Source organism: Pinus tabuliformis, chromosome X (assembly GCF_031772625.1).
Source record: "Pinus tabuliformis cultivar Carrire ecotype Pingquan chromosome X, CPIR1, whole genome shotgun sequence".
In the NCBI taxonomy this organism is placed as follows: Eukaryota; Viridiplantae; Streptophyta; class Pinopsida; order Pinales; family Pinaceae; genus Pinus; species Pinus tabuliformis.
Window position 1 is genome coordinate 1,350,549,344 of NC_142308.1, and position 26,565 is coordinate 1,350,575,908.

The window sequence follows — 26,565 nt, forward strand, 5'->3', positions numbered from 1 at the left end:
CAACCCCCGACTGGAGGCACCTGAGGAGACAACAAGCATCCTACCCAGGTTGTGACTATGGATTTAGAGCCCTATAACTAGTCTCTTGATGTGTTACCAATTTATTCGTTTCTTGAATCGTGAGTAGTTTGATATCCCATGCCTCTTTAAGGAGAGTAAACTTTTGGCTATGGTTTGGTCTTCCTAGTGATAGACCAACCTAAATTTTCCAATATTTAAATGTAGATTTATGTTTAGAAGATAGTGCAATATTTACCACAAAAAAAACGTTATTAATATAATAATAACATAATATGATGGTTGACCATGGCCAAGAAGAATCAACATTTCTAGTCAAATCATTGCTTATAAAATGAATATTATTATTATTATTAATCCCCAATAATTTAAAATTAACAATGCAATGCAATAACTAAAGTTTGGATTTAATGAGTGATGAAATTTAATATAGGGTTTGTTTATTCGTGATCCATTCATGATCCATTTTAGTGACATTCCTTTGTCTTTTATAGTCATATTTTATAATGAGGATTTGTTAGAATCTAAGTTTAAGATTTGTAATCTCTAGAATAACAGTATCTTAAGTCTCTTAGGTGTTGAATCTATTTATGCATTTAAAAATTACATTTCAAATAACCAAAAATGACAATCTTGCACAAAATTATATGGTATAATTATATTAAAGAAACAAAAAATCAAATAGTGAGATTATTTTTGTTATTTGGTACAAGTGCATGGATGTCCATTGCTTAATCCACATGTGAAGAGAATGGTCCAACAATATGTGTCATGATGAAGTATTATATATAGGAGGATCACACCATTTATTCGTTACTCATTTCTATTTATTCATTATTGATTTATATGGCTTGATCCAAGTGCAAACATAATGGTCAAAGAATGTGTAGCAATAAAACATATATGAAAGAAAAAGAAATAATAGAGATAAACCACCAAAAATGAAGCATGTTTCATAAGAACAACAAGGAGAACATTTTATAGTATTTTCATAATGGTACCATGTTTCATAAAAACAATAAAGAGAATGTTTAACAATATTTTCCTAATCATATTTATGTGTTTATATGTAGTATATGTGTTCTTCTTCCACTTTTGAGTTAAGCTTCATATATGACCATCAACAAATCTCATCACAAATGGATAATCATATTAAGTGTGAAAATATAAACATGAATTTAAAATTAATTATTAATGAAAGCTCAGCTTCTTAATATATAAAAAGGAAAATATATTATGGTATTTTATTAAAAATTAAATTTATCATATATGAGGAACAAGGCAAGGAAAATAAGATTAAAGTTATCTATACTAAGTAACATTTTATCTAATGGCCACATCCCCTTTCACACAAAATGAGAGATCTATACATAAAGTTGGTCGAAGGGCATCCTTATAATCTGAAGGTCACGAGAGGGGGAAATGTTTGACCTCTTTCGTGAGAGTCCAATTGGGGATATTTCGTGGAATCTGCAATCAAGCAAATTCTCCTTTAAAAACTAGCTTGGCCGAGAAATACAACTCATATGTTACAACAACACTGATAGATACCCTACAAATTGACCCAACAACACTAAGAGAAAGAAGGGATGCCTACAAGTTGACCCAAACCCATGCTTACAGAGACCTAACCAGCTACTCACATGCCACATCGCCCTAAAACAACTCCTTTCCGCCACTTAAAGTAATAAAAAAACCATAAGGCAGAAAAACTATGAATAGACCTTTATAAAATTTGTGGAGTGCATATTATTTATTTAATATAGCACTCCATGATGACGGCCACACAGCCGTTTTGGGGTTTAGGCATGGATAGCATTATTATCACGGCCTCCTCCGGTGGCAGCGAATGCGTTAAGGAGAGCTAGAGCGTTGCTGATCAACTCTGACTCATTCTGCACCACCACCCTCACCATCGCATGAATCCTCCCCTGCGCCTTCACATCCTCAAATCCGCCGAGGCAGGAGTCTTGGTCGGTGGAGGCGGCGCTCAAAAACGTCTGCATGTCGATCACTTGAGAGTGGAAGGTGTTGCTCCTCAGCTGCTCCATCTCCCTCAAAGATTTCTTAATCTCGTCAACGGCGTCCTCGAAATTCTGAATACAATCGTGCAGCGCCGCTCCTCCTTTTTCACTCATCATGGCGCCTCTCTTTTCCATGTTGGCTGCCCAAACGGAAGCATCGCGGGCGTTAAGCAGGCTCACGTTCATGGCCGCCTTTACCAGGTCGCTCAGCGCGGGCTCCAGAGATCCCGCGTATGGAGAGAGCGATGAAACACAGAGCTGCGTATACCGAGTCACCTTGCACGACGATTTAATAAATTCAACGATGTTGGTGTCGCTGTGCTGGCGATTCACCTCCTGATCCGTCGTAGCTGAAGCCATTATCGCAGAGACTAGGATAATTAAACAAGTTGCAGCGCCGTGTGATTTCATGGCAATACAATACAAAAAACAGAGAACCAGAAACGAAAAGCACCCAAGGCGAACAATATACATTCACATGATTAGTTTGTTGTATAAATATGTGAGCTTTATCGGATTTTGGATAGCTTCCATAATATTGAGTTGAATCTATTAAATAAGTATATGCTTCCATAATATTTTGTTGAATTTTTTACAGCTGGAAAGCAATATGAATTTAATAAATAAGTATCATGCTTTCATAATGCTCCATTGAATTATTAAAGTTTATCTATTAAATAAGTATCATGCTTTTATCATACTTAGTTGAATTTATTAAAGCTTATTAATTTTTACAAGTGGAAATTTTACAAGTGGAAAACAATATGAATCTATTAAATAAGTAATCATGCTTCCATAATACTTGGTTGAATTTATATTAAATAAGTATCATGCTTCCATAATATTTGGTTGAATCTATTAAAGCTTATCAACTTTTGCAGGTGGAAAACAATAATTTTTTGACACGTACTCTATTTAATAGACAAAATGGTCATTTCCAAAGCTTTTTGTTTTCCTCATAAATTTTGTTCAAAATCCAGTGTAGACCTTTTAAAATTACAAATTTAAGTCGTTCAATTTGCAACCAGATTTTCAAGCTGCCTTTATGCATTCAAAAGTATATTTTAAACAACAACAAATCACAATCTCTCTATAAATTGTATTGGGATCACTTCCATCAAAACCCTATTCCATCTATTAGTTACACTCTATCTTTTTTAAATACATATAGTACTTATAAATATTTAATTCCATATATTAAGTTGAACCAATCAATGTTCGCTAACTTTTCTAATTGGAGAATTATATACATTCATAAAACAACATTCAATGATATACATGCTAAATCCTATGTTGCAAGATTCCTATGTTTTGTGAGTTGTACAACTCATGGTGAATAGTTGTTGCTATGTAATGTTATGTTAATTTACATGGCCCAAAAATAAACAAGTAGGTCGTACAAAGCAGAGGTTTAGTATGTGGAGATGTTATCTCATCCAAATAACTGAATAGGTATTATGTATGTGATAATATTAAAAAAACAAATCATCTCAACTTTGGATTTTATCATGTATAGATAATTATTTAATTTCTTAAAGTGTAATTAAATGGAAAAAAAATTACACCTTTATAAATTCTATTCGACTCAAGGATGTAGGTTTAAAATGAACCTTTTTATATAAAATGTTTATAAGAATCTTTTATAAAGTTTCATAATCATCATAACATCATAGTGGATATATTATTATTATTACTATTGAATATATTTTATACTTTTTATTAATTATTTTTTATATTAATAATTGGAGTACAATACTTTTAAATAAATAAAATGTTAATGTGAGAATGTAAAAGAAGTAGACAATATGTTTTAACTAGTATTTTTTTTGTTTTGTTTTGTTTTATCTAAATATAGTTGGCCATAATTTTGAATTAATGAAATCATTATTTTGGGATGCAGAAATAGATTCAATACCCTTTAATAATCTTAATGCAACCAAAATTCGTAGTATTAAATCCAATATGAAGCATCTTAAATTTTATGCCAAAAATGCCTTCTCTATGGAGATACTTGTTCTCATCTCAATAATAATTTTGTAGAAAAAAGATTAATGCTTTGTATTACATTGACAAGTTATATAAAAAAATAACACCACTAAAACTAGGAAAACTAGGAACTCATGGTTTGGCAAGGGCCAAGATCTCTAAAGACACTCCAATATGAGGGTCCCATTCCAAGGGGCAATATTAATCATTCAACATATATACTCTCTAGCCCTTTTAGTTCTAAACATATGAAATTTAACGATAAAACACATGCTCATATAAATCTAGAATATATTTTGGCACATAAGATGTATACTCTCTAGCCCCTCTAGTTCTAAACATATGAATTTTAACGATAAAACACATGTTCATATAAATCTAGAATAGATTTTGGCACATAAGATATATGGTACACTATAACTGACATTTTCCCATAACGTTTGATCCAAAACATTGTTTTAAGAATGTATTAATAATTAGAGTAGATTACTTTAAAATAAATAAAATATAATTGCACGAATGTAAAAGGAGGAGGAAATATGCTCTAAGACTTAGTTTTTTTTTGTTATTATCTAAATCTAGTTGGAATCTCATTATGCAATCTTCATTGAAGTCATAATTTCAAATTAATGAAATCGTTGTTTCTGGATGCAAAATAGATTCAATACCCTCTACTAATCTTAATGCAACCAAAATTTGTAGTGTTAAATCAAATATGAGTCTTCTTAAATTCTTTTTAAAAATGCATTCCCTCTAGAGATACTTGAGCCCATCTCAAAAATACTTTTCTACAAAGATTTGTAATTCCTTGTAGTGCATTGACAAATGATATAAAAAGATAACATCACTAGAACTAGAGAAACTACGAACTTGTGGCTTCAAAAGGGCCAATACCTCTAAAGACACTCCCATATGAGGGTCTCATTCCAAGGGGAAATATTAATCATTCAACCTATATAGACTCTACCCCCTCTAGTTCTAAACCTTTCAAAAATTATGGAGAAAACACATGTTAACATAAATCAATAATATCCTTTGAAACATAGGACACATGGTAAAATATAACCATAATTTTCCCATAATCTTTTATCCCAAACATTGTATTAAAATTGGATTATACCATTGGAAGGGTCAGAACAATGTAGCACAACCCTGACAGTATATAATTTTGAAAATTTTGTACAATTTTTTTTATAACTTTAGAAGAAAAATGTAGCCATATTTTCATACTTAGAGTATATGATAGAGGAGAGTAAAACCCAATAGTTATTGTTAATAGTTTGTGTCTTTGTGAAGATTGTGGTAGGAGGCTTCTTGCTCATTTGTTTTAATTTGCATGCTTTAGCTTTATTTGATTTCAAATCTAGAAACAAAAATCTATAAGACAATTGGTTAAAAGTTAGGCTTGAGTGAATTATGGAAGTTAAAGTTTTCAACCATGTTTTCTTTCTTCTTTATATTACATGAGGGTGAGTGTAAAAGTGGGAAATAAGAGAGTGCTCAAGAGAACTTTGGTATCTTCCTCAAATCTAATTACAAAGAATGTTTTAGATTACATCACTCCATTTGGAAAAACAAGGTTGTTCAATTGCGAATATGTTTCATGATTCATTCTTCAATTTATGAAAAATTTGTGTTGAAACACTATTCGATTTCATTCCATAAGAATTATATAGTAAATAACATACCTAAGAGTAACATGAAATTCAAATCAACTTGCCTTGCTTCTATTTTATAGAAAAAGAGCATCAATCTAGGTTGTTACACAAAAATATCGTCACCATGATTATTTGCAGTCAGTATGGGTCTATCATCACTTGTACTGTCCTCCTAAGCAAGTCTAAGACCTCAGCTCTTCAAATCAAGCTTTGGAAGTGGGAGAAAGACATTAAAAATCAATGTAACTCTGGTTCCGCACTTTCTCCCATGGTCACCTGCGGTCCCGCACCTTCTGTGTACAAAAGCTGCGTACCTACCCGCTCTGTTCCTAACGGTGCAGGTGCAGACCCCTGTGAAAGTCAAAAGGCGCAATTTTTATCTTAAAAAACTCACTTTGGGTTAATTCTAGAGTTTTCTAGAAGGAATTTTGACGTGGATTGTTCGCTCTGAGGTGGTTCATGCATCCCAAAAGAGAAGGAGCTAATCCCTTGACTAAAGGAGCTATCCCTTTGAAGGAGGGCTTTATCCCTTTGAAGGAGGACCTAGTAACTTCCCCCCATTGCACTATAAATACAGGCATTCGGGTGAGGACTAGGGAGGTTAGAAGCTGAACATTTTGAGGGTAAATGCTGGTGAAATTGAGACTCTTTGGTTGAGCTTGAGAGGAGAGATCACATACCTCTTGGTTCCATTGGAGAGTGAGTGAAACTTGTCAAAGTAGAGGAGACATCTTGTTGGAACCTAGGAGGAGCTTGTACAACATCAAGGCAAAGGTTGTAAGGTTCTTCTCCTTTTGAATTAATACAATCAAACTCATTTTTCTCAACAAGTATCTTATGTTATTTGTTTCATGGACTCCTTGACTTTCATGTTAAATATGTTTTATGCAACTGGTTTTTCAGGTGCTATGTAATGTGTTTGCCTTGTTTGTGTTTGCAGATTCGCGAAAAGGAGCTCATTTGGATCAAAAGAGCGAGGGCATCCACAAGCTTGCGTTGGACCAAAGGTAGGCCCTAAAAACCTTTGTTTGCTATTGTTAATTAAAGCATATTTAGAGAAAGATAGTGTCTGGTTGGTCTGCTTGTCGTTAGGTCTTCTTTAGATTCTAGGGAGGTCTATCTTGTCCGCAAGGTCGACCCATTCCGCGCGACAAAATGGCGACTCCACTGGGGAATTGATTGTTTTCTTTGTCTATACTTTGACTTGAGAAACTGTTTTTCCTGTTTCTGTTTTTGACTTTATGATTGTGGGATTGGGTGAATTTAGTTAGTTTTCAGTTAGCTTTTATTTTTCATAGTTTTGGGAGAGGTACGCACCCTCTGAGTTATGCACAGTGTGTACCTGTACGCACTTTTCCTTTGTGCACAGAGCATAGACGAACCTGTGTAAACAGGTTGCCTGCGTACCCTGTCAAAAACTTGAAAAATTTTAAATTTTCCTCTTTTTATCAGTTTAGAATTTGTTTATAGGTTTTAGCCATTGCCCAGACCTGCTTGTTCCCTGTCAAAAACTTTCCTTGGTTTGATTTCATTAGCATTAGGGTTTTAGGTGGAATTCCTAGGAATTTTGCTTGTTGGGTTTGTTTTTTGTTTTTGGTTGTGTAGTGGCTCTGAGCTTAGAAGCCCTAGGGACCTCAGATTACCTTGGTGTCTACTGGTCTTCTTGTGAGTCTGACCATTTATGAAATCTCCCCTTGTTGAGGAATTCGCTTTGAGTTTTCTCATTTCAAAATTTCGAAAAGCTTGTAGTTGAAAGTTTGGAATTTTCATTTTTACAAAAAGAAAACGAAAGATTGGTTGTTTTTTGACTAATTGTGATTCTGCATAAATTAGTCCTTAGCTCACATTTAGCTAAGTAAAACATCCTCAAAAAGACTTTTAGTAGGCTTTGACTTCAAGTAGCTTTTTATAGTTTGTAGCTCTCAAAGTTAGTCATTTTTATTAGTTTTGAGTGTTTTATTTACAAAATATAAAAAAAAATCTCTTTTGGAAAAGTTTGTTTTTGTAGTGATTGAGTGCTTTGAAAAGAAAAGGGAAATTTGTGTGAAATAACTAGTTGTCTCGTTTTTGAGTGCCTTGGAAAGGGAAAAGCTCTTCTTTTAATTTGTTTAATTGAGAAAGATTTGTGTTTACAAAATATTTGCATTCTCAAACTCTTTCTTAGTTTAGAAGTTCATCGAAGAGAAAGATTGTTTAAATCATCTTAGGTGCATCTTTTTAGTGATTTCGAGTCGAGTCTTTACACCACGAGTTTCATCTCCACCACCTCTTGACTTAAACAATAACCACTAAAATTAACGCTTAAAGTAAAATTCACTTAGTAACATTTTATTTCTAGGGCTCTGATACACCAACTTAGCTTAGGCTAGTGTCTTGGAGTAGGAGAGTAATTAACTCTCCAAGACAGTAAAAACAAACAAGTAGCTGTATCTTGTGGTAGGAAGAAATCCAATTGTTGCATTTATGCTCTGGGAAAGCTCCTCTTAAAGGAGAAGCACGAGATCGTGTCCGAACCAGTGTGGGAATCAATCCTTCCTCATTGGGAACGACACCAGATATTCACGTATTAAAAATGGTAAACCTCAGATTAACCATTGTCGAGGAGCCTGGGGTTACTTGTTGGTAAACCTTGGATTATGTCAAGGAGCCTTCAAGGGGATTGAGCTTGCTACTTTGCCCTTGCGTGCGTATCGGATCGTAGACTGTTCCCCTAGGTGTATTTGTCTCAGTTGGTAGCCTTAGTGACCATATTCTTTAGGATTCTTCCTAAGGTGACAGTGGTGGGAAGATCCCACTGTACCTGGAGCAGACGTCGGCTAGACTCACTTGGATTTTCTGGGGGGTTCACTTCACTCGAGACGGTTAAGTGGAGGAACTTGGTCCAGTCTATTCATTAAGCAGGTTGCCGGGGTAACTGTTCCAACCGCCATTTCTGTACTGAATTCTGCGAGGTTGGATTTCATCACCAACTAGTGTTTTTGGTCTAGAAAGTTACTGTTTGTGTGTGTTTGATCTCTAGATTCTTTAGGCGTGTGATTCAAATTTGTTTGGTTCTTTAGAGGCTTTAGGTGTTTTTCATTGAGATTTTACTTTGTTTGCGTGTGAAGTAGTTAAAAGTTTTTAACTGTGGCTGAATTACCGAGACAGTCCCGTAGACTTCGGGGCCAGTCTCTTGAGTTTGTAGCCGTGGCCGATTTACTGAGGAAGTCCCGTAGACTTCGTGGCCAACCTCTTGAAGAAGTCTCGAGCCATCTTGAAGGCTTGAAAGTCCTCGTAACTCCTAGTGGCAGTAAAGTTGGATCACCTGAAGAAGGAGAGTCTTCGTTGGTTGTTCATCCTGATTACCAAACTCTAGAAACAGGTTATAATCCTGAAGCTATTTCGGTTTCCGAACTTGCTGGTAGCTTTTCATCTACTAGTAATATAGGAAAAGAACCTGAGATATCTGAACCTGTTACTCCAACATCGGGATTTGTCTCTCCGACTTCTAGTGCTCCTAATTCACCTAGGGTAGAAAGGGTAATCACCGAAAACCTTCCTTCTGGTTTGATAGCTATTGAAGAACTTGCTCCAGAAGAAGAAATAGGCATCCCTATCCCTAAAAATCAACCTGTTATTGATCTAAGGGAGCATGAATCAATGAAGTACTACTTGGTATCTTTCTTTAACTAATTATTTGGAAAACCCAGTGTTAAGTTTTTCACCACCTTGTACTCCTTATCAACCTAGGGGTTTTTATACTCCCGTAAATATGTCAGGTCAGTCGTCCATGTTTACTCAATCGCCTGAATCTTTTTTGTACGGCGGTCCTTCTGTTCCCTCTAGGTATCAGTCACTTTCTGGTACTTTTTCGGGAGCATCTCCTCAACCCATTGAACAAGGGTTATTCACTGGAAGCAATGGTGCAAAGCCGTTGAGCGTAGAAGACATTCTTATGATGTCAGGTTCTATTCCCAATTCTCAACCTCAAGGTGGCCAGTTACCGCCTGGGGGGCAACCTCAATTAACGCCTGGGGGCAACCTCAAGGTACACAATTTGCATCTGGGGGGCAACCTCAAGGATAGTACGTGCCTACGGTACAATACATTCCTCAAGGTCAACCCCAGACTCAATATGTACCCCAAGGTCAACCCCAGTATCAATTTATACCTCAAGGTCAACCTCAGTATCAGTACATGCCTCAGGGGTATCTACCCCAAGGTCAGTACTTGAACCAAGGTTTCCAACCACCCCAAGGTCAATCTTATGTTCAAGGGACGGGAAATGTACCTTTCAATTATCAAACCTACCCTCAACCCGGTTATGGTCCTCAATATTCTCAACCTGTTATGGGTCAGTACCCCGGAATGAACATAGTGTGGGATCCATCGCAAATTCAATAGGTGTTGCAGCAAAATGTACAGTTGTCATCTCAAACTGGACAACCCTTAGTTTCTGGTTCACCCTAGCAACCAATCCAGTCTAATATTCAAACTTCTGTACCTTCGGTAGTTTCTCAGTCTGGGCCTATTGCGCCTAGTACTCCATCTCAAACGACTGCTGCAACTGCCGCAACATCTGTTCAATCTACCCCACCTACTTCTAGAGTATCGATAGCTCCGGTTTCTACTGTTCCTGTATCTACTCCTCAGACATCTTTACCACCGTCTGGATCTACGATTCAAACTACAGTTCAGATGCCTGTAGGACAACCTGGTTTAAGTACGGTTGTCACAAGTCAACCACAATTCACTTATCAACCATACCAGGGACAGTACCAATTCGGTCCTGCTGTCCAGCAGCCAGTTTATCAGTATCAACCATATCCTGGGTACACTTATCAACAACCTCAACAACCCCAGTACGGTCCGGTTAATCCTGGTTTTCCAGGAGGATACAATATCCCGAACGCGATTCCTATTCCTAGTTATCCTGGATATCCTCCTCTTGGGGCTGGTCTCATGACCCAGAGTTTTAGGGATCCTAATTGGCAGCTACCGTTTATCGCAACTTTGGACCTACCAGACTTGTCGCGCCTAACGAACGATCCAATTAATTATCTTCCGTTTTGGCCGCCAATGCTGAATAAGTTGCCCAGTGACATTCCCAAGTTCGAAGGTAAATCTGGAGAGGACCCGTCGAACCATGTGATGACTTACCACCTCTGGTGTGCGTCTAACTCCATCACAGATGATTCGATCCGTCTTAGACTTTTCCAGCGCACTCTAATTGGTCTCGCGGCCAAGTGGTACATTGAGTTACCGCGAGGCACTTTTTATAATTTTAGTCAGTTAGCTACCTCGTTTTTAACTCATTTCCAGTTGCCAGTCCGATATGACAATGGCACGGAATTATTAACTTCGCTAAAACAATCGACATCCACGTACATTTCAGATCATATTCATGAGTGGAGACATCGACGACGTTTAGTGAAGGTATTTATTCCGGATCAAATCTTGGCTGAGAGGTTTGTAAAATCTTTGTTGCCAAGGATCACTGAAGATGTTGCTAAAGCCGGAGTTGTTACTGAGGAGCAAGTGATTGCTCAAGCACAGTACCTTGACTTGGTCTATACTCAGTCAGGTACGTTACACGAAAAGATCCCCGATCTTCCCAAGTCAAATCAAATCACCGTAGCTCCTTCGGGATCTCATGCCGCTGACGGTATGATTGGTACGGTTAACACTAAAAGTAAGAAGAAGTCTTCCAAGAATTCTTCTCCTATCATAACCTTGCCTGATTCCCTGACAGGAGATTCTTCTGCAGAGGTTTCCGCCGATGTTCACATTGTAGAATCATCTATGACTAAATCAAAATCCGGTGGAAAGAAGAAAGGAAAGAAGAAGAATAAAACGGACAAAAGTTCAAAAGAGAAATCTGAAAAGGCGGAATCCAATGATGAAAAGCGCAAACCTCGTTATCCATGTCTCATTTGTGATGAAGAACATTTTACAAGAGACTGCCCTCATCAAGCAGAGGTTGCGAAGATCCTCAAAGGTTCCCAAACTCCTGCTGTTTTGAAGGATCCATTTCCAAATCAAGATAGCAAGATGGTAGGTTCTTCCTCGAGTGCCAATGAAGAACCCATATTGATGATGTCCCATGTAAGGATTGCGACTCGATAGCAAGATTATGGTAGTAAAAGTCCTGTTGATGGCAAAGAAGCAGAATCTTCTCATTCTAATCCATCAACCTCAACTCCCGGTTCCGATCCACTACAGATCGAGAAACCTAATCCAGACTTAGTAATCAAACCGCCCACCAAGGGTATACTTCGAAAGTCAGCTTTCAATCCACATGCGAGAGCGGCTCAGAATTATAACATTGTGGAGGATTTAGCTGTTTCACCCTCAGCAATGTCGGCTTTGGAAGTGCTGCAATCATGCCCAGCACAGCGTAAATTACTTTTGTCGGCTATAGGAGCTGTTGATGTTCAGGACCCGAACCTAATAATCTTTGACCTAGAAAATAGTACACCGCGGTTGCCTCATCAAATGGCTTTCCAGATCCCAGTGATAGTAAAAAACAGGCCTATTCATCGGACTGTAATTGATGAGGGAGCCTCAACGTGTATTATGTCGATACAGTGTTGGAGATCACTTGGTTCTCCTTCACTAAATCAATCCCCAACTATTCTTAAGGCCTTTGATGGCCGTGGGTTTCATCCTTTTGGCATTTTACAGGATTTGCCTATAGGGGTTGAAGGAAAAACCGTTAGTCTAGATGTGGAGGTGGTTGATGCTCCTCTAGACTACAACCTTCTCTTGGGTCGAAGTTGGTCTTACGCTATGACAGCGGTCGTTTTATCGGTCTTTAGAGTCATAAAGTTTCCACATAATGGAAAGATCGTTATGATAGACCAGCTGACTTACTTCTCATCCGACCCAGCCTCTTCGGAGAGTATTCAACATGTTGGTAAAACGACTATCCCATATAAGGATGTTGGAGTAGTATTAGTTAAAGATGCCGGTTTACTGGGAACTTTTCCTTTTCCTCCAATCAACGCATCGTCTTCGTTTGCAACCATTCATATGATTACATCAGACACCATTTTTTATGACGATCCTTGGATCGTTACTTCTGAATCTGAGATAGACTCATTTGGTAATTCCATGCCTTTGAGTCCATATGAAATTGCTTATGAAGCCGTGCAGTCTTTTGCCGACACGATTTCAACCGAAAATGACTTAATGAATGTGGTCCGTGAGGAATCACTTTTCACATCAACCTCGGATTTAACTACGTTTTCTGAACTTGTTCACTCTGATGAGCAAATTTGTGAAATCCTATGTGTAAATGATTTACCATGGGAAGATCTCCATCACAGATCTTCGTTTTTACCTGAGGATGATCGTTTTGAAAATGATTTCTCATCAATATTTACGACTGAATATGTCAAGGAACCTCAGAATCCAATGAAACATCCCGATTCAGAGTTAAATTTGGGAAACATCTCTCGAACTATTCCCATTGACATTTCGGTTAAGCCCGGAATTGTTGAGAACATTCATATAGGTGCCTCGTGTACAGATGACGAAATCCAGTTATATAAGGCCCTATTTCAAGAATTCCGCGACGTGTTTGCCTGGTCCTATGAGGAAATGCCAGGAATTGATCCCGCGATTGTTGTTCATGAGATCAAGACTTACCCGGATGCTAAACCCGTCCGGCAACGTTTGCGTCAGATTCACCCACGAAAAGCTGCTGCAATTAAAGCGGAAGTTGAAAAACTGTTGAAAGCAGGTTTCATTTATCCGATCCCGTTAACGGATTGGGTATCGAATATTGTTCCGGTTAACAAAAAATAGGGAACAATAAGAATATGCATTGACTATAGGGACATTAATCGAGCTTGTCCAAAGGACAACTACCCAACTCCCTATATCGATCAAATCATTGATGATTGTGCCGGCAGCGAAATATTTTCCTTTATGGACGGTTTTTCCGGATATAATCAAATCAACATTCTACCTGCCGACGAACCAAAAACGACTTTCATTTGTCCATGGGGGACATTTGCTTATTGCAAATTACCTTTTGGGCTTAAGAATGCCGGAGCAACTTTTCAGAGGGCGATGTCTTATGCGTTTCATGACATCAAACATATTGTGCAACCGTATCTCGATGATTTGCCTGCTCATTCATTACATCGAGCTGACCACCTCGTCCACTTACGTGCAATTTTTATGAGGTGTAGGCATTATCGTATTCGGTTGAACCCAAACAAATGTGTCTTCTATATAGAAACGGGTCGATTGCTGGGATTTGTAGTTTCGAAAGCCGGCATTCGCGTTGATCCCTCGAAGGTCGAAGCTATTATCAATTTGCCTCCTCCTTCGAGTCTTCGCCAACTCCAAAGTTTGCAGGGGAAAGCAAACATTTTACGACGATTCATTCCTAACTACGCCGAGGTTACAAAGGGTTTTACACGGTTGTTAAAACAAAATACTCAATTTTCTTGGGATGAGATAGCTCAGAAATCTTTTGATGCACTCAAAAGATTACCCATGCACTGTTGTTGCACCGTTGTTGCATCCTCCCAACTACAACCAGGATTACTTTTTGTATCTCGCCGCCTCCCATTCCACCATTGGAATGGTCTTAGTTCAGGAAGATGAATTCGGAACGGAACATGTGATATATTACCTTAGTCGCATGTTAAATCCAACTGAGCTAAAATACTCACATGTGGAGAAATTGGCATTGGCAGCTGTTCAAGCTGTCCAACGTTTTCGTCACTACATTTTACTACGCAAAACTACAGTCATTTCAGATTGCAACGCTATGATCTACATTTTGACCAAACAATTACTAGGGGGCAAGTACTCTAAATGGATTGTTATCCTGCAGGAGTTCGACTTGGAGTTTGAGAAATCTAAGTCTAAGAAATCTTTAGTTTTTGCAGAGTTAATGTGTGACTTCCCGCGTGCTGACACGGAAACTGTGGCAGAGGAGCCCATTGCGGACGAATCTTTGTTTCTAATCAGCACTTTAGATCCGTGGTATGGGGATATCATCGTCTATCTCCAGACCCATTCCTTTCGGCCCGAAGTTTCAAATTCGGAACGTCGGAAAATTCGATTCCAGTCCCAACAATTCAAAATTATTGGAGATACTCTTTATCGCCGTGGGGCGGATTCTATTTTTTGACGTTGCTTAACTCACGAAGAAGCTGAAAAGGTTCTAAATGACTGTCACTCTGGAGCATGTGGCGGTCATATGTCTGGGTATGCCACAACCCAAAAGATATTGCGCGCTGGCTACTTCTGGCCGTCTTTGTTTAAAGATTGTATTACTGCGGTCAGAAAATGCCACAACTGTCAAGTGTTCAATCGAAAGATGCGCGCTCCACCTGCTCCTCTCCACCCTATAATTGCCGTTGGTCCTTTTGCCAAATGGGGTATCGATTTTATTACATGTAACCCTCACTCGGCCGGGGGGCATGCGTATATCATCCTTGTGGTAGATTATTTTACTAAGTGGGCCGAGGCGATGCCTACATTCGAGGCAGACGGCAAGACAGCTGCAATTTTCGTGTTCAATCATATAATTGCTAGGTTTGGTGTCCCACAAGCGATAATCACTGATCATGGGCGTCATTTTCGAAACGTTATGATGACCGAACTTACAGGCCAGCTTGGTTTACGTCACGATAGTTCAACTCCTTATTATCCACAAGCGAATGGTCTGGTTGAGTCCATCAACAAAGTTTTAGTTATCATGATCCGACGAATCATTGGGATTCATCGGTCGAATTGGCACAACATGCTATTTTCAGCGCTTTGGGCGTACCGAACTTCAGTAAAAACATCAACAGGGATCACTCCTTTCCAACTAGTTTATGGTTTGGAAGCCGTGTTACCCATTGAGTGCGAAATCCCGTCACTGCAAATGGCCATTGAGTTACTTCCAACTACTTCCGAAGAGGAAAAGCGTTTGTTATACTTAGCTCAATTAGATGAAAATCGACGTGATGCTGCATTGGCAATCGAGACTCACGCAAAATGTATGAAAGCTCAGTATGATCGGAATGTGACCCCTCGAAATTTTTCGGAAGGAGACCTAGTGTTATTGTATGATCAAGCTAATGATAAATTAGGTGCTGGAAAATTCGTTCCTATGTGGCATGGGCCCTATATTATCAAGCGAAAGCTAGCAAAAGGGGCCTATGAGTTGGTAGACTTTGACGGGGACTCTTTAGGTAAACCCAGAAATGGTCTTTACTTGAAGAGGTATTATGCTTAAAAGAATGGGTATGGAGATTTTTAGTTAGGTTAGTTTTTCTTTCTAGCAAGTGTGTTTTAGTTTAAAAAGTGTGCTTAGCTTAGAGAGTGTTTTTCGTCATTATTCCTGCTCATCTTGGTTTTACTCTTGATATTGCAGATGTCGATGCCTCTCCAAACATACATTGGATTTGCTGATGGTGCTTGTCGTAGTACACGGAACATTTCTTCCACAGCTTGGGTTATCTATTCACCCTCTGACGAGTTAGTTTCTATGCATGGGGTAAGCCTCGGTCAAACAACAAACAACATTGCAGAGTATAGTGCAGTGATTGAGTTATTATCTGAATCTATTTCATTTGGGATTCGGAGTTTGATAGTGAGGTTAGATTCTGAACTCGTTGTATTACAGCTTAATAGAGTGTATGCCATTAGAAATCCAGTGTTATTAAGATTATTTTTGAGAGTGCGTCTCTTGGAACGTGAGTTTGATTACATTGAATATCAGCATATTCCAAGGTCTTTAAATACATTAGCAGATGCAATTGCTTCTCGAATGTTAAATAGACATTTGCAATAATCATACATGTAAATTTAAAACCATTCCATAACATGATTTACAAGATAAGTCGGTAAGAGTGATATATATATATATATATATATATAGGAGTGTGTCAAAAAATACATCGTCTTCGATCATAGGTTGAAAAATACCTTATGATCGGCAAAAATGATAAGTACAAAAAACAAAAATGTCACATGTGCCCACAAAAGGCGATCATCCTATCACTGGTGATGATCTCTATAAGAAACCACTGCCCAGGCCACCTTGCAAAGGAACCTCCTAAAAGGTCCTGGGACTCCAATCACATATCGCTGAAGTCGACGAGGAATGTCATCTATAGTGGTCTCAGGAATATCCCCTGTCAAGTGCTCAAGATGGCTCTCCAACTTGGCCAAAACCTCTGCTGATTCGTCCTGTGGGGCTCGCAAGGGTGCAACTGGTTGTTTTCTCTCGAAAGGCCGGAGAGCGGCTGGTCGCTGTGGACCCACATCTGCATTTTAAATTTTTACTATCAGTTTTGAGACGATGCAAAAAATTAAAAAAATTTAAATAGAAAAGTTGAAAAGGATTTTACCTGACTCGTCCCACTGCTCTCCTGGTGGAAGAGCCATGTCTGGGTCACCACGGAAATCTATCCCAGCATAAGGGAAGTCCTGAATGGCAAAAACCTGGTTTTCCAACCATTGGAAATACTCAGGTTTGAACCGAGCAACCTCTGTCCTCTCGTCCGGGTGACGGGCCATGACTGCAACCCATCGCATCAGTCTGGGCTCTCGAGGAAGCCCAGCTCCAACAGTAAGATGCTGTGGGATCAGCATAGGAACCCTCTCCAGGCCAAAACTCATGACCAAAGCCCCATAACCAAAGGTCTTTAGTCGTCCGCTCTTGGTCCTGGTCAGTTGGCCTTTCACATTGGCCAACACAGCATTGCACCAGTTGAAGATGGTGCCTTGAAAGCAATCAACTGCCATATGCATCTGGGATCCGGTGGCAACATGTAATGCGGCAGCTCCGCAAAGTCTGGTGACAGTAAACGCAATCACCATGAGCTCAGGATGGGATATGGTTTTTATGTCTATCCCTTTGTCTTTAGCCTGGCTGTTGCAGTACTCTAGCCAGAGGCTATCGACAGACTGGCCACCTGGCCTAGTCCCATGTAGAGTCAAGTCCTCGCCTCTCTTAGGCAAACCAGTCAAGAAATAAATGTCCTCCAGCTCGATTTCGAGCCGGTGCCCGCCAATGAAGAAACACTGGTCCTGAATGCTCCACTGTCAACCAGCCATTGTAAGAAATCTACCTGAGCCCTCATGCCAGGAATGGTCCAGAACTTCTACAGTCCGCATGCCCTCAAAGCATCAAGTGAAGGCTGATGATTCCATGCAGCGGTATCCACATCCTCATGCTCCCGTTCGCGGAAATCTAGCATGATATATTCTCTCCATCAAGAATAAAGATTAATTAGATTGCTAGAAAAACTTTTGGTTGGTCCATTTTTGAGAAATTTTGGGTCCAAAACCCTTGCGGCGGGGTACGCACCCTCCACGTTAGACACAGTGCGTGGGTACGCACTTTGTCTACATGGAAGGTGCGGACCCCGAGCTTTTTCCCAATGGAGAAAAAGTCGGGGTCCGCAATGGTAAACCTGCGGACCCCCGCGCGTGGGTTTTGCGCCTAAAAACCCTCCCAAAAAACAAAATGAGGGGCTAAATCAAAAAACTAAACGGTTGAAAATGAAGAGTAAGATGATGTGGATTACCTGGAGAAGACGACGCTCGATTCTGACGGTTGGATTTTCCACAATCTTCACGGGAAATTTTCTAAGCAAAAGCACTATTTTCTCACCCAAACTCGAACGGTAAAAATGAATTGTCAAAACCCCTTTTTATAAGTTTTTTGAGTAAATGAATTCCAAATTTGTTTATGTTTCACTTTGAAAAGGTATTTTACGACATTTTTATCCATTTCAAACAGGTATGAGTAATGTTTGTGTCTTTGTGCAGAATACAAGATTGTTCAGGCGAAATCTATTATTTTCAACGAAAAAACAAGTAGAGTCATCTTTAAGCCCTTTTTTGACTCCTAAAACATGAAAAGATTGCCGAGCATTTCTTTTACACTTGTTAAAACGGAATTAAAAGACGGTCTACTTACAGCTCTTTTCCGACCGTAAAAAACATGAAAAGATTGCCGGATTTTTGTCGTTTCAAATTCGATATTGGTTATAAAACGACGTGTCGTTGATCGCTTTTTTACTTTTTCGGGTCAGTGACACTAATAACGAAAAGTACTCCTTGGTCGTAAAAGATCAAGCGGTTCTCTCAAGTATTATTTTATACTTTTTCGGGCTTGGGAGACACAAATTTACGAAAAAGGTCAACCCTAGAGTCTTCTTAAGTTTTTCAGACTCTCTAAAATTGAAAAACGCCGAGTTTCTCCTATACTGGACTCGTTAAAATTTCACAGTAAAGGACCTGTTCAATTACAAACAGGAACGAACCACTCCTTCTTAGGGTTCGAATCTAAACTAAGTTGGACTCATCCGAAGGATGAGCTTATAATCAAGCAAATGTTATCCTCCTCAAGCTTGTCAAAAATAAAGAGGTACTTGCCAGAAATGGTGGGGGAAAAGAGAGGAAAATGAGTCTGTTTGTCATACTTTGTAACCACTCTTGAACACGACACTTTTATTCACCTGGGTTGGGAAATCCTTTGCCTAACAGTTGGTCAAACCACATTGAAAGTCTTCAGCCGGTTTCTGGGTATTAACTTTGGGTCAATTGTTACCAAGCCATCTGTCGTGTCGTTATGTGTTCAAGAGGTCACTGCCAATAAGCCATTCATCTGCAAAATATCTGTCATCCATTTTGACCATCCCTGAGTCAGTCCTTGCAACTAAATTTCTTCAACTTGATCTATGATTTCGTGTTGTGGGCTTGCCTACGACGGATCGCTTTCTATCGACATCAGCACATTATCTAGAAAGATGATCTAGGAATCATCAGTACCTTGAAATCTGCATGCCTCAATGGCAGGTTTCTCGCCTTTGACGACAGTTCACATCATTGACTTTCGATCGAAGGATTCCGTGACATGTTCGACATCAACACATCTACTCACATCTCATGGATTGTACTGGGTACTTTGAGAGCCATTGACATCACTGGTGGTTTCTCTCACACTTGTTAACAGTTTACATCATTGACTGGTAATCAAGTGGTTTCTACCATGTTCGACATCAACACATTTATTCGCATGGATAGAATCGTACTATTTCGGGATATAGAAGTGAAGACCCTGGATCTAGTTTCCACCATCCAGGCTGCGAGGAATTTTGTATTCATTATGTTGTGGACTATTCATAAACAGATGGCTGCGTCCATACTGTGTTCACACGAGTCTATACTTATGATGTTTTACAAGATCATTCCTGTATCAGACAGTAGATAGGTTTCCTAGTTAGTTTTGATCTGAGTATGGGAATGCCTACCTCAGCGATGATATGATCTCATATATATATCTTGCATTGAATGTTTTTACAGGTTCTGACCGGGCTCTCCACAAGATAATCCTCGAAATGATAAAGTACTTCACTCTTCCTATATGATAAATGAAATCCTCATCTACTACAGACTTCGCACTTTAGGGGGCAATCTGTTACACAAAAATATCGTCACCATGATTATTTGCAGTCAGTATGGGTCTATCATCACTTGTACTGTCCTCCTAAGCAAGTCTAAGACCTCAGCTCTTCAAATCAAGCTTTGTAAGTGGGAGAAAGACATTAAAAATCAATGTAACTCTGGTTCCGCACTTTCTCCCATGGTCACCTGCGGTCCCGCACCTTCTGTGTACAAAAGCTGTGTACGTACCCGCTCTGTTCCTAACGGTGCAGGTGCGGACCCCTGTGAAAGTCAAAAGGCGCAATTTTTATCTTAAAAAACTCACTTTGGGTTAATTCTAGAGTTTTCTAGAAGGAATTTTGACGTGGATTGTTCGCTCTGAGGTGGTTCATGCATCCCAAAAGAGAAGGAGCTAATCCCTTGACTAAAGGAGCTATCCCTTTGAAGGAGGGCTTTATCCCTTTGAAGGAGGACCTAGTAACTTCCCTCCATTGCACTATAAATACAGGCATTGGGGTGAGGACTAGGGAGGTTAGAAGCTGAACATTTTGAGGGTAAATGCTGGTGAAATTGAGACTCTTTGGTTGAGCTTGAGAGGAGAGATCACATACCTCTTGGTTCCATTGGAGAGTGAGTGAAACTTGTCAAAGTAGAGGAGACATCTTGTTGGACCCTGGGAGGAGCTTGTACAGCATCAAGGCAAAGGTTGTAAGGTTCTTCTCCTTTTGAATTAATACATTCAAACTCATTTTTCTCAACAAGTATCTTATGTTATTTGTTTCATGGACTCCTTGACTTTCATGTTAAATATGTTTTATGCAACTGGTTTTTCAGGTGCTATGTAATGTGTTTGCCTTGTTTGTGTTTGCAGATTCGCGAAAAGGAGCTCATTTGGATCAAAAGAGTGAGGGCATCCACAAGCTTGCATTGGACCAAAGGTAGGCCCTAAAAACCTTTGTTTTCTATTGTTAATTAAAGCATATTTAGAGAAAGATAGTGTTTGGTTGGTCTGCTTGTCGTTAGGTCTTCTTTAGACTCTAGGGAGGTCTATCTTGTCCGCAAGGTCGACCCATTCTGCGTGACATAGGTGATAGAGAATTAGTGGTAAGTTTGGAATGTAAATTGTTGAATGCTACTTAAACAAGACTAGGATTCCATTAAAGAGGGCAATGTCCATTAGTATAAAAATGTCCCTTTTGGGAATGTAGTTTTCACATAGGAACCAAGCACTAAGTTAGATCAAGTTTTGTGCATAGATATCCTCTCTCACTCTTAGTAATGGGTCGATGCATACTAAGAGGCTTTGGTAGAACTGGTAGATCCTTGGAGTGATGCCTTTTATATAAAGTTTTATTGTAGGAAGGAGGTCTTTTATTTCTTATCTAACATAGAATCTTGAGTAACAACCATCCAACCCAACTACTAATTTTTGAGTGTTAAAATAAGTGGTTTTTGTTAGGTTTCTCAAAGGTGATGCAAGTGAGAACTATTCATGCTAATTGAGATACATGCATAACGTTCACCTTAAAACCCTTACAAGGTGCCCATGTTCACAAGGGTACATGAAACTTGGGTGATTGTTGCATGACAATTGTTCTATGTATCTCTTCTTCCTTCATTGGTTGGTATTTTTCCTCACTACCTTAGGGTATTTTTTGAAAGGATATATTTTTCTATCCACTAAGTGTCGAATTAAATATTTCATCACATCTGTAATTCTTTGGACTAGTACAATATGTTTTTTTTCCTATTTAGGAATTTTTAATGGAGTGTTGACAGGTGGTGCACATAGTTGAACTTAGGACTTTCATATATCCTAGTTCCTATTTTTCTAAAGTGTTTGACTAGTACCTTCATTGGTCTCAAAGGAACTAGGATATTTCCCTTGAGCTCATGAAGGAACTTTCCATGAGGAGTAGATTATTAACCCTTTAGGTGATTCTTAGGATGAAGTGAAGATTTCATTTAATAATATAGTTGAAGAATTTCTTGTTATTGAGGAGTTTATAGTTGAAGGTGTAAGTGAACATATTGTTCTACAAGAGTTGGAGCTTAGTGATAGTTCTACAATAGATTATTTTCAACCTCCTTTGGATAATTACCCAGATCCAATAGTAGTAAAAATGGGTGTATTTCAACACATAAATCTATTTGTTTTTATGGCACATGGTCTTGGTTCATGAGGTATCGAAGGTCCTATGATCATTAATATTATTTCTACTACTTGGCTGCATGAGTGACCCTATTGTCACATAGGTTAGTGGCAGTAATCCTTTTGGTAACTTCCCTCAAAAAACTGTAAATGATCCTTTTGGGATGTCACTTGGGAGCATTTATACTATAGGTCCATAATTAGGTTTCATTTCTATTATACTATCAACTAGGGGAATTATTGCTTTTAGTTTCATATCTACTTTTAGGGGTTAAAAATATTTTTGGATTTGGATTTTACCCTTACAACTAGATTTTCTCGTATATTTATCTTTTCACGTACAACTCCATTTGCTCATATTTCTATAATTCCTATAAAATGTACAACCATACCTAACATGGATTTTTCTTTTGGTGCATGGTTTATGCCTAACACTAGTTACCAAATGCACTATAGACCTATCCCTAGTAGTGGAAACAATACTAGGGGTGGTTATCCAAGAAGTAACATGAAATATGATCAGGTGCAAATTTTACATTTAGAAACCTAAAATCTATTTCCATGACCTGGTTTGCACTTTTGGTGATGATAAACTTGCCTAATTTATCTCATCTTATGAATAGCCCAATCAACCATAGTTATTGATGGAATGTTATTTTGTTTAAGTTTCTCTTATTTATATGATTTTTAAAGTGTTATAATATGATTACATATATAATCATAAAGTTTGAGATCACATTAGTATAAGTTGTTAATCATTATTTATGATGATGGATTATCATGATTGACTAATGAGCTATTAGTGCTAAATCATGATGTAGAATGGTGAAATTCATGTTCCATAAATTCATATCCTGATATCAATAATGTGTTGAGAATTTCTTAGTCCGTTTCTGCTATATCTTATCATGCTTTTCCTTGTGCTCAATTCCTAAAATTGCTTATTGTTTGAAGGAAAAGTTTATTGATGTTCAATATCACTTTTTGAGTGACTTGATTGTGGAACTGAAGGTCTCACTGGTACACCTAGAAACTTTAAAGAATGTTTCTAATTCATTAAAAAAATCTATGAGCATCAAGAAGTTCTCTTCATTTAGAGAAAAAATAGATATCACTACCCACTATATGAAAATAAAACATCAAGTGGGATAATGTGGGGCATTATTATATTCTTTCATGACTAACCCCGTGAAAAATTTATATGCACCATGCACATGGGGGGTCATGTGTGGGGATATAATTCTACCTTGTTTAGGGGATATGCAGGGCACAGTAGCCCCCTTCACAAATTTTGTGGAAGTTCCTTGAAAAATATTTTGGGTGGTTTTTTTCATATATTTTTAGCATCTTTTGGAAAGCAGTTTTCACTTTTAGCTTCTTCCAAGAGAATGGTGATTTTTCTCATGGTGATTTATCCTAATGTTAATAATATCTTTAAAGGAACATCTAAAGAAATGCATTGGAAATCACCTTATGCCAATATTATAGTTTTAAGCATCAAGAAGAATAAATATGGGGTTATGGTTAGGTAAAAAGATATGTATATTTTTATATATTTGTTGGAAACCATGACCTATATGACTACTTCTACTAGCGACGCTACTTCCACCTCACCTCTGCGCTCTCCCCTTTCCTCGTGGGAGGTCATCATCTAAAAGTAAGTGAGACTTAAGCTTTGGCAACCCGATGGAAAATGATAAGATATAGAACAAGGCACGAATGAGGAGGCCCTTATGGAGGCCTAGTGGCAAGACCTTGAAACTAATGGACAAGTCTCTGGAGAGTACCGATGACTTCAAGACTCTTGGCCTCAACAAGCTCGTGACATGCTTATAGTTTGAGACCTCTAAAAACCTCCTTGTAATCCCATTGGCTTCTCTGATTTCAGAACCTCGCAAAAAAATGAGAATGTTCCAGGTTCCCTCATAGAGAATGGTTTTAGTGTCATATACTATCAAGATATCAGAGTGAATGATGGCAGTCGGGGTTTGGTTGTTAGTGTTTCTAGGGATGACATCACCACTATGAAGCACCATGTAGCTAATGGCACAACCTGGGTTTTAAATATGATGATGAATCCCAATATTAAACCACTCTAGCCTCAATATCTAGTGAATTAGAGGATTTCTCATTCACTTAAAATTTATTCTTGCATCTCAGATGAGGGTTTTATCCCAAATCTGGTAATTTTTTTTGTCTTTGTATCACCATTATTAGGGGTTTCCTTTTGCATGTTGCTCAAATACTTGGACCTCATATATAGACTCATTGCTAGAATCTAGGATAGACTGTGAATATACTCTAGAAGATTTCAACTCTTATATGGTGGAAGACAACTTGAGGACCAGTTGTAGCAGATACAACCACCCTCCAAAATTTTGCCTATGCTTCAATTTTGGAGCCTCCCTTCTTATCCAAAGGAATGTATCTTTCACTAGTCCAGGTATTCATACTTCAATTGAGATTTATCTTTTCATTTTTTATTGTGTTTTCTTACTTATCTTATTCTTTTAAGTCATAATCTGATCTCCTAACTTGGTCTCACAACAGTTTTGGGCTTGCCTCCAAAAATTGCGCAATCCTTGAGCGCAAGAAACATTGATAATGGGAATTGTGCAATCCTAATTGCTAGTCATCCTTGAGCTTAGAAACTGTGTAGTCATGGTAGACAACCCAACACTCGGCCCAGAAATTGTGCAACCCTCACTAAGCTATGAAGCTATGCAATTCACTTAGCTGGAAAGCTACCCAATTCCCTAGAACTACGCAGTGTTTCCTGACAGTGTGCATAAAATTTTTTGCCAAAAAATAAAAAAATAAAAAATAAAAAAAGAATCCCTAAAAATAGGGATCTACTTTTAGTATTCTAAAGGAGGCACTTGTGTTATTTTTAGAAACTTCTGCCAAGTGTCACTTTTTCCTTTATTTTAGGCATGCACATCATAAACCCTAATTTTTCCAAATATATTTAATTGACGCTTCTATAGCTCACTTGAAAACTCGATCTTGGAGCTCTAGCATTCCCTAGGAGATTAAGGAACCTTTGGTGTGATCATCATTACTTTTCTAGGTGATTTTTTCTTTTGTTGTATTTTACCGCTTTTTTGTCATTTGGCTTGTGTGAGTGTTGTTTCACTTGTTTCCCTAAGTGGTTATTGGCCTTTTGACTTTTTTTTAACTTCTAGAAGTTTTTTTTTAAGTTTTAGATCATGTTTCCCTAGTGTCGCACTAGTTTTCCAATTTTTTCGTTAATGGTTGTCGTTGTCGTGACTCTCCTAACATACTTCATTTTTCCTTCTATTTTATTAATTACTGAACTTGATTCACATGCATTTACTCACAATTGGTCAGATCTGCATTCAACTTCACACTATCTCTCAGATCTCCTCATTTTCAACCCTTCCCTTAGGCATATCTGGGTTTCCCTTGGTCAGTTTTCACTTTTCCCATCTAGCACTGCTAAAACCTCATGCTCAAGGCAGAATCTTGGCCTATAGGATTGCATAGTGTGCAGTCCAACATGGCTCTAACTGCACACTTCCTAGTTCCAGGAGCCAACCTATCATCTTGGCCACTAAGACTGTGCAATGCACAGTCTCTCTCAGGCCTCTACCCAAGCTGAACTGCACATTATGTAGTTTCAACCATCAAGCTTCCACCTTGGCTACTGGGAGTGTAGTGCGCAATTCCCAAAGGAAGCTAGTCTCTATTTCCAGAGAAACTTGTGCAATCCTACCTATAAAATACCCCATTTTCTGCTTTAATTTTCCTCATAAATAGATTTCCTTAAGACTAATATTTTATTGCCATGAGTTTCCTTTCTATCCCACAGGTACAACAACTCTTGAGCACCTCTGTAGCAGTCACCGTTACCATGGCACCTAGGAGAGCTTCTTCAAAGGAAAGCACCAAGAGAAGTACAGTGGAAGAAGTTTCGCAAACATCTTCTGATTTTCCAGTGTATATAGATACTCAGTTGTTTATAGAGAAAGGATCATAACTGACATGGAAATAGATTAAAGATGCTTTTGCAAAGGAATTTGAGGTAGACTTAGAGGACTGACAGGTTTATCTCAACATCTAGAAGTCAGGACTATACAAGGTTTCATGCAGGTATCTCGCCTTCCCGTGTGTTGATATCATCATTTGGATTGTCTCACACATTGATGATAAGACCATGACATTGAGAAGTGCCAACGGGCAGAAGCTGCCACCTTCCGAGCATAATACTTTCAGCAAATGTATCACTTTCACCAACTAGTAGAGTGCATGGACTCACTCTTTTATGAAAACCACAGCTATGTAAACACAAGAGAAATTGTTAAACATTGGGTGAAGG

The 26,565-nt window shown here is 38.4% G+C and overlaps 1 protein-coding gene across 1 annotated transcript; it reads right to left on the minus strand.

Moving 5' to 3' along the window:
• Positions 1-1,276: 1,276 nt before the first annotated feature.
• Positions 1,277-2,547, minus strand: LOC149145080 (21 kDa protein-like). The gene has a single exon (XM_089449809.1). It carries the CDS (start codon positions 2,514-2,516, stop codon positions 1,821-1,823), a length of 696 nt encoding a protein of 231 aa, XP_089305935.1. The 5' UTR covers positions 2,517-2,547; the 3' UTR covers positions 1,277-1,820.
• Between the last annotated feature and the right edge of the window lie 24,018 nt (positions 2,548-26,565).